At 30.8% G+C, this 9,885-nt stretch overlaps 1 protein-coding gene across 1 annotated transcript; it reads right to left on the bottom strand.

Moving 5' to 3' along the window:
• Positions 1–209: 209 nt before the first annotated feature.
• On the bottom strand, positions 210–7,766 carry LOC114277878 (protein neprosin-like). The gene is made up of 8 exons (XM_082876081.1): positions 7,676–7,766; positions 5,155–5,321; positions 4,025–4,117; positions 2,995–3,192; positions 1,199–1,351; positions 1,018–1,071; positions 786–923; positions 210–569 (listed from the first exon to the last, which is right to left on the bottom strand). Exons 2-8 carry the CDS (start codon positions 5,311–5,313, stop codon positions 210–212), a joined length of 1,155 nt encoding a protein of 384 aa, XP_082732207.1. The 5' UTR covers positions 5,314–5,321; positions 7,676–7,766.
• Positions 7,767–9,885: the final 2,119 nt, after the last annotated feature.

Raw genomic sequence — 9,885 nt, 5'->3', positions numbered from 1 at the left:
ATTGCAGTCAAGAAGATTAAAATTTGCAAAGCTAAAAGGATTGGATTGTGCATCACCCCAAGCATAAACAATAGCACTTGAGTCTTAATAAAAGTTTTGCAAAGCACATGCAATTATATATATATATAGAAGGATAAGAAATGCTCAGTTTTACATTATTAATCCATGCCAAAATGAAGTTTTAAAAGTACCAAATTTGTGTTCTCCTTCTAGGAACCTGCAGGGCCCCCATATAGTACCACATGCCCAAAGTAAGTCCCCCTGTTTCCTTCATCTTTCACATCATACAGTTTTCTATTGCTTGTAAACTCGTATGTTTGAGGATTTATATCCCCTCCACTTGGACTCTTAAGTGCAATACTCCTAAAGTATGCATCATAGCTGGTGCTCTCAATTAGAAAGTGACCTCCCCCCATTGCTGGTTTAGGGGTGCCCGGTGGACTAAATACCTCTCCTCCCCATTCAGCATGTGAAGCTAAGTTTGCTAATCCGCCGTCAAGTATTCTCTTTGGCCAAAATCCAACATTGGTATTCGCAACTCCAAGCCACCAATTTCCATTAGCTAGGTCCTATATATTTTTACATGGATATCAAAACTGAATAATTAAACAGAAGAACGCAAATTCTATTTCTTTACCACTAATTACTTAATTATGATTTTTGTTTCATAATTATTGGTGTAATAATTATTTGACACGATGGTAGCATGACTTGGGAACTTGTGGTCTGCCAATATAGTGGTCTAGGTGTGGACTTCATGTATATTAAGAGTTTTCAAATTTTACCTGCAAGATGTAGATTTCCACCTCAACCGGTATCCCTCCACGTATGGAGACCTTTCCAATTACTGAACCAAGAGGTATATCTGTGTTCACAATCACAAATCCAGGACAATTTGTATTGAAACAATGAGCTTGACCTGCCTGTTTGGTAGACAAACACATAAGAATATATTGTAAGAGCTACTAAGAAATATAGTCAATTAAGTAATATGCACTCAAAAGCAGTGATACTTGCATTCGTATATATGAATAGTCGAGTACGTGCGTCACCAAACAGAGATGGGTCCACCTGAGACAAACCAAAAACATAATAAAAACAAATGCTTTTGTCTATGTGAAGCTAGTTTTTACTTCTGAAAATTGTTTGTAAAAGAAGTAAGAAGTTAAATTTACAACAAGCAAGAGGATCAACTTACCCTCCACCCGACTTGTAAGCTATCAGGCCCATTTTGAATCATCATTCGCCCTGCACTATATTGTTTACCCACGACATCTGGTTGGTGTACACTAAGCACCGCTGACGCTCCACTGTATTTGTTTGGACCAACTATTGTCTCAACTACGGCATACTGGGTGATAAAAGTCCAAAACATATATGTTACTTTTATATTTTCCCTTTAACCTTTTCCACTGTGAGAATCTGTACATATCCATATTGTTGGGAGAAAACCAAAAGCCAATTCGAAATACTTGAATCTAGCACAAAATAGCAAAAGTAATTTTTCTCCCTCTTTGTGTGAATCTATTAGGAAACAATTTGAATAGAGCACAATATATATATAATCTGAAAATAATAAATCTTAAAATCACACAAGGCAAGAGCAATTTGCCGATCAAAAAAAAAAGAAAAAAAAAAAGGCAAGAGCAATTTTTAATTGGAAAACCTTCCCACTGTGAGAAGAAAAAACCACCGGACCGTAGTCCACCAAATATCTCCACTATCAAAAAATAATGGGTGTACAAGAGTTCTCTCCAGTTAGAACTAGAGGCAAACAATCAAGAACAACTATAAATAAGTTTTCTTGGCAACCAAAGAACTAGTTACAAAGTTTAGGAAAGATCTCATAAAAACAGGGTACTGTTTACGAGCTAGAAAACCAAATTCATAATGCTCCAAATTTGATCTCCACCGTTCAGATCTTAGAGCCTTGAGTGTGAACTCGCCTACCAAATTTCAACTCAATTGGACCACGAATGCTTGTCGATCGAACTGTTTCGTCAAAGTTGGATAGAGTTTATGAAAAAACTGCTTTGCTCCCTTTTCTCTTTGTTTGGTGGCTGCACTCTACTCTCTCTCTCTCTAGGGTAGTAGAGAGGGTTTTTGTCTCATCACACATGGGCCAAAAACCAAACAAAAAACATTATCCGTTTGGTTTAATTTTAGAATTATAATTTGAGTGTGAGTTTTGAGTTTTGAGTTTTTGAATCATAATTTGAAAAGAGAAAATTTGATTAGTTATGAGTTTTGAAAATAGTTTTGAAATAATTTGTAATATATACATATATATTTTTTGAGTGATTGATGTATAAAATGTGAGAGAATGTGAGAAGAAAGATGAGAGAGAAAAAGTGATTGATTGATTAATAATAATAATAATAATAATAATAATAATAAAAGAGCGGAGTTTTGAAAGTAATTTCAAGTTGTATTTAAAAAAAAAAATGCTTGGTTAACAAGTTGTATTCAAATCATGATTTAAAAACAGGGCTGAGTTTTGGCATAACCTCTACATGTAGGCTTGAGACTCACATGGGCTTTACCGAATATTTAGGCCATCAGCCACATACGAGGGAAACCCAACCCAACACACGTATATATATGTATGTGCTTGCTTTTTTTGTTGATTCCCCTCCCCCCCCCCCCCTTCTTTTCATTCAAAAAACGCATTGTGCCCTAATTGTAAGATATAATGTTTAGTGTTTTTGGTTGTGCAGATTCAAGCCATGCAAACAATCACATCTACAAGTAAAATTATTATCAAAAGTTTGCCTAAAACTTTTAACAAGATGAGGCTAAACATAACTTCAAAAAATGAGGACTAAAATCAATTTATAGGATCAAAAAATGTGTTTAGAGTGTTTTATGTGTGTGTTGATAGCTCATTCAAGAAGGTGATTCATAGAAACAAATAAAACCAAATATAGAAAACAAGCAATTGTGCAAAACTAGTATTGTGAAGCTATATAATTTTGATTGACTAGGATAACTTACATCAGCACCACCGGTGTCATCTGCAGGAGTCATTATTTTTGAAGCAAGTTTCTCTCTAATGAGATCTTCTTTAGTAGTTCTTCTAATTGGAACTGTTCCAACCGGGCAATCTCCGCCCTTTAGTCCTATATGTAGAGGTTTGCTATCTTTTGAGGAAACTTGATCTCTTGATCTATTGGGTAATGAAGTGGGCTTCATCTGCAATTCAACTCAATTTGAAAAAGGTAAAGGAGACTTGCACATAAATTGATCACATAATGGATTACAGAAAATTCACAAGAGTTGGATTCTACTGTTGGGTTCGTGCATGTCTTGTTTTCTGTGAGCCCCATAAAGTTATTAGTGTTGGGTGTGTATCAAATTTTGTAAGATCCATACTGTATTTTGGGTTAGGTTGTGAAATCAAGAGTTCACTAGTAATTCAATGTGTAGGGTTTTATTAATTGTATGGGACTAACATTTCTATGGTTTGCCTATAAATATGAATCTTCTCTACACTCTCCTCTCTTTTATTGATGCTTATTTTTATTGATGCTTGTCCCAAAATTATATTTTATCTATTGGATTTGATCAATACAATTACTCCCTTTGCCAATAAAAAGAAGTATTGTAGAGGTGTGAGATTGAAAGGGTTTGTAAAGATGCAGGGGATATGAAAAAATTTCGGGGGCAATGATAGTGAGTAAGTAAGCATGTGTAGCTTCTGGAATCAGTTAATCTTAAGTAGGGAAATGGGCAGAGTTTCAAGACTTCGATATTGGTGTCAGATTTTAAAGGTTTTTGGTTTCATTATTGTACTCGCTATGATTCATAGTATATTTCTCTTTTGTATGCAAATCTTTGTGATTTTTCCTCTTTAGTGTGTGCATATGGATCTGCTTCCATTCAAATTTAGGATGTGCAAGAATCCCAGAACCTATTGTGAGAACTACAGTGCTCTGTGATTTATTTTGTGCTCATAGAGTGTTGAATAAATAATTAAGTAGCCTTCAATTATGTGTTGGAGATAAGAGGATGTATGGAGACAAACCTGAAAATGAAAAGTGTGGTTCTTCAGTAAAGGATGATCAAATGCAGGCTGTTTGTAGAAATCCACGCAATCATATATATCTCCATAATTATTCTGTAAATGTTACAATCTTTCTGTTAATTTTTATATACAATTGTTCAATTCATGAAAGGTTGTTCACAAGTTTGTGCAAAAATAATAATATTCTCTATTCTCAAGTTCAGAACGTCAAATTAGATGGTTGCAATTCAAGACATCCATGATATTAGGCCTAAGATGCCTATTAATCTCTACCATTTGATTTTCATAGAAAATTTAACTAGATAATATTGGAATTGAATGTCCTCGAAACTAGTCCCAGGACAACCTAGGAAACTGGCTCAACTTAAATTTTTATTTATTATATTTGAGACAATAGTTTGTTGATAGATACGTGTCAACAACTTTATATTCCGATTTAAAATTGAAGAGATAGATTTTTTTAACCCAATAAATAACTTTTTCATTTAAAAAATTAGTTTAATATTTTATTGTTAATTTGGTAAAAATATAATTCATTCCACGCTAGAGACAAAAGGATCCCATGCCGTACATAGAGATTGTGTTTGTTTGGGATTGTCCCTATGTATCCTTTATATGGTGATTATTAAGTTCCATAAGGGGTAGATACAAAATAAGACATTAAGTATGGGATATGACTGATTATTGATCTCTATAAGGTGATGAGATGCCAAATGAGAGATTAAGAAGGGCCTGCATTAGTGAAAGCACCAAAATATTCTCCCACTATGGTCATTACACTACGTATGTATGTCTAGTGTGATTCCAGACAAACATGGGATATGATGAGATTTTACCAATTTCCCAATCCAGGAACATTTCAAAGTGGGATACGATATGCAATTGATAATATCAACATATGGCAAGTCTATTAATCAAATATAATTTACTCCCATGAAACAACATAGCAAAATTGAATTAACACTGTGTTTGGATTTTAAATTTGTACATGAATTTGGAAAGGGAAATAGAAAACGTGAGTGAAAAGTGAATCAAATATAATTATACTGTACCTAACTATTCCATTTCTCTATCTAAATTAGTGATCCAAACGCAGTCTAAATGTTTCTAATAATAGTGAGAATAAATACTTGTATAGTCTTGACTGCTGGCTTGTTGAGATGCTTAAGTTGCTCCTCCAACTCCAAATCTTCCTCTTTAGTTAAACTCCTCCAGTCTCCTTCAATTCCATTGTGTCCCACAAGGTGAGAGCATGCACAGAGAAATAATACAATAGCATGTAAGTCCATGGGATGATCTGGAAAATAATAAAAAAACAAAGTAGTTAGTGATCAAAAATCACAAAAATCATCTATAATTATTTAAGGCAATTAATGAAATTACAATCGTAATACATCTATACATATAAGGTTCACATATTTTATTTTGGACAAAATATATTTGTAGTCCTTGCAGTATACGTTTATTGTCATTTTGGTTCTTCAAGTTTTAATTTTGTCAATTTGATCATTGAAATGTCAATTTGAGTCAATTTGTTCCAATTCTAAGCGTACAGTCTAAATAGTTAACGGAATCGTTATAAAATACACACAAGTTCTTTAAAAGTATGTTTTTTTTGTCACTCATCACTTTGGTTCTTGAAGTTTTTAATTTTGTCAATTTGGTCATAAAACATTAATGAAGAAAATAAAACATAACAATACAATATTAAAGTACGAAATTGATAAAAATTGATAATTGAGAGACCAATATGATACAAAATATATATTTTTCGGACCATAGTAAAATTTATAATTATTTTAACGATTTAAACATCCATTTTGAAATTATATTAATTTGACTAAAATTGACAATTTTGAAGCAAAATTTTGATTTGCTAAAATCAGTTATTAATTGTTAGATTGGCACCTTTAGAAGTTAGTCTTTCCACCCTTTGTAAATTCAACTCTCCTTAAGAAGAGTTGAATAACCTCCCCTAGGGACTAAGTTCTTAAAAAAGTTGTGGTGGTTAATTAGGTTAGGCCTAGTTGATTGACAAAATTAAAAATTAAGGGACCAAAATGGCAATGAATCTATATTTTACAAACTAAAATTGTAGTTTATCCTTTATTTTATTTTATTTTTATATGTAATGTGGAAAAAAGCGAACGACACCTATGTTTGGCATTAAATTAGAATTGTATCGGAAAACTTTGAACAATGAATATCCTTGTACCTGAGACATACGCTAGCCCTATTATCATTGCAATTGAAGGAGAATATTTAAAATTCGTTAAATTAAATAAGGATATTTGATCTAATAGTTGTATAGACGTCATTGGTTCAATTTCGATAGAGAAGTTGGGCTTGATAGATTGGTTGTAAATATCTCTCTTATATATTGACCCAAAAAAAAAAAAAAAACTTAAAATTATAATAATTAAATTTATTTCTGATGAAGTAATTTATTTAGGAATTAATAAATTAAAAACTCAATCTCTTGCATTACTCCAATTTAATTTTAGTTGAAAACTGAAAATATCAATTTGACTGGATTGATGGCTAACCATTGGGTTTTTTTACGGAGAAAAATTATACCAATGAGGTGATAAATTTATCATATAGGAAAATTCATTTTAAATTGGATAGTCTTATCAAAGTAACATATTATTTTAAAATGCCATTATCATATTATTTTAATTAAATTATTTATGTAAAATTTGTTTTTGTAAATCGATTTCTTAAATTTAATTTAATAAGAGTGTGAGAGAGCATTATTATTTATTTATTTATGATAACTTGGTAACCACCAATCTCACCGTTTAGTAACAGATGGTCCAATTAAAGTATGGACTGACCCAAAAAATTGTTTGGTGCAAGAACATTTTGAACTTAAGAACATAGAGAGAGCACATCCCCATTTCCCCGGCCTTGACCACCAGGCCAACTCCTTAGGTAGTGTTTCATTCATTGGAATGATTAAAGTGGAATGAAATTATCATTTTATCAAAATATTCATTCATTTGTTTGATTAAATTAAAAAAATAATAGCAAATGCATTATAAATAGAATTACCTTTCACAATTTTAAATAAATAGTCATTCCATAAAAAAGTCTATGGAATTACAATTCATTTTAATCAACCAAAAATAGAGCATAATGGTTAGCAATATTCTATTATGAAGAGAGTAAAAAAGACATGTCAAACTGCTAAACCAAAGTAAACCAAATATCAATGAAAATGAACAGACAAATTAAACAGGAAATATTGAGTAAATTTACAAACGCACATACAAAAATCAAGCAATAATTTGTTTAAAGTAATGATTGCCCTATAAAAAAATGCTAGTGGGAATAATGTATATTATTTGTAAGTAATTGAAAGAAAATACAATAAATTTTTAATTTTATTTTTTTAATTTTATTTTTTTGAGTTTAGTAAAAATGGATTTAAATATACTAATTTTGCAACTATTAAGCATGAATTAACACCATTTTCCGTTAACAAATTTGCTTGATTGAATGGCAAACATTTATTTAATTTCACTCTCTAATTTGGAATTCAGACTATAAAACATCTTTACATGTGAAGGAAGTTATAGAAATTTCTATTTAAAAATAACAAATTATTAACTACGAAAAAATATAATGCCATAAATCATAAACAAATACCTGAAAGACGGTAGACTTTTGTCACAAGAATGACTTTGAGACCTCAATACACATGGGAATGGGAATGGGAATGGGAATGGGAATGGGAATGAGTGTGGTTCGAATATATATACTAGTAAAAGAAGCCAATGTCTAACAATGCCCATTATTATTATGGTTAATGCTAATAAATGTCTCTGGGGTATTTGATTAGATGTGGTTAAGAAAAATGCTAATAAATGTCTAGCAATGCCAATTATTATAGTGGTCATTTGTTTGGTAAAAAATTTGGTATCTCTAGCATTATCTATGTGTTAAATAGGGAATTAAGGTGCCTATTGTGCATCAAGCATGCGGGCACTATTGTGCACGCTTTGAGGCTCACTTCGAGTCTTATATTGATAATCCGAACTATTTATTTTTTAAGGTATACCATGAAGAACATATCCATAAATAATCAAGTTGACCTAACAATAGTAACTCTTTCATCAAAACACATTTGTATCGATAAAAATGAATAGTAAGTGTTATTTTAAATATAATATTGAATATAAATATGTTTCGATTAAAGGGTTATCGTTATCCAATTAACTCATTTTTATAAGTATATTGTATACGATATACTCTAAAAAATAAATACTTTCAATCATTAAAATAAAAATCAGAGTGATCCTCACCGTGAGCACAATAGTGCCAGTAGTGCTTGACATACACAATAGGCACCCTAATTTTTATTTATTTTTTTGATCAGGACAATAGGCACCCTAATTCTATTAAATAGGATAGTATTAATTTTTCTTGATTTTAGTAACGGTCTAATTTTATTTTATTAATACGTATTAAATATTATATTAAATTTTCTTGAATTTAGTAATTTTCTATTTTTAATCTATTAATTAAGGGTAAATTACACTCCCTAGTCATGTGCTTATTAAATTATTATTTTTATTAAAGATTTATACAGTAGAGTAATAAAAGGAAGATATTGACAATTGACTAAAAGTGCATAATTTCGTGTGTAATGATCAAAGTGAGATTTAGTATAAAATACAGGGGTGCAAAGTGTAATTTATTCATTAATTAAATTAGATGCATGTAATAGTTTTGTATTTTTAACCTATTATTTAAAATTGAGCAAATTTCAGGAATCATGAAATAAAGCATTATTGGTTGTTGCTTATCACGTGCCCGAGAAGCACTTGGTAATTGTGAAATAATAATAATTTCTTAATAATTTTTTTTACTAAACAATTCATCTACAATGATTTGGCAAGGGAGTTAGACTTTATATTATTGGATTTGTAATAAATCAAAATTGACACATATGATACTACAACATTGCGAGTACATAAAATTTTATGTGAGTCTTAAACATTTTCTTTTACCAAAATAATCTATTCCCAACAGATCCATAATACACCATATCTGACGTTCAAATGCACCATCGAATGCAAGTTAAATGCATCCTTTAATCTTCATACGTTATGCCTGTTGAAAAACAAATATTGGTAACGTTGAAGGAAGTGAAAATGCATTTATATTGTTAAAAAGCAAATGCAAACCTAATTTGTTGAACTTATCAACTTGTTTTGTTGTTTCATGGGGTGGATTAGGGTGGTTTTAATATGGAATTTCTGAATTCTCTTTGAAAGGTTATAGTTGATCAATTATGGATTAATTTTTGTTAACTGTTAGAAAATTTGTTTGATTGAAGTTCTTCATTAGAACATAGTAGCTATAGTAGCATCAAAAGGTTTCATGAAACCATTTTTTGAAACAACAAAAAAAAAAAAAAGCCAAAATTGATCACAATTTATATTTGTAAACTGAAATTAATAATACTAGAAAAAATTGTATTGTAGAAACAATCACATTTTTTTGAAAGTAATATTACAATTAAAAAACTGTGATAAATTATAACCTTAAACAATCCCACCTTCAAAGATCATGCTTAATGAGAAAGCAAAAGTTGAGATTGTTTATGAAAGATCATGATTAACCGTTATCTTTTAATGTTTTTAAAGTAGTGATAGGAGAGAAAGATTGAGGATTTCGTTAACTGTACAACAAGCAGATTAGCATGTAGGTCATTACCCAAGCCCATTGTGCCAAAAAGTGAGGCTAGAATTGAAAATTTAGGCTATGTTTGGTGCAGTGTTCTAATTGTAATTCTATCCCTTCACGTGAACCCTCAGTTTGGATACAACTTTCAAAAGTTATTTCACATCCGC

This window comes from Camellia sinensis, chromosome 6 (assembly GCF_055761805.1).
Source record: "Camellia sinensis isolate YWXY chromosome 6, ASM5576180v1, whole genome shotgun sequence".
Lineage (NCBI taxonomy): Eukaryota > Viridiplantae > Streptophyta > Magnoliopsida > Ericales > Theaceae > Camellia > Camellia sinensis.
This window is presented reverse-complemented; position numbering and strand designations above follow the sequence as displayed.

What these genes read in the sequence shown, in the direction of transcription:
- LOC114277878 (XM_082876081.1), bottom strand. Translation starts at nt 5,313, where the DNA reads ATGGACTTACATGCTATTGTATTATTTCTCTGTGCATGCTCTCACCTT. An exon ending in CAGCAGTCAAGACTATACAA is followed by an intron (nt 4,118 to 5,154) that starts GTATTTATTCTC and finishes TAACATTTACAG; the next exon opens with AATAATTATGGAGATATATA. An exon ending in ATGACACCGGTGGTGCTGAT is followed by an intron (nt 1,352 to 2,994) that starts GTAAGTTATCCT and finishes TTTATCACCCAG; the next exon opens with TATGCCGTAGTTGAGACAAT.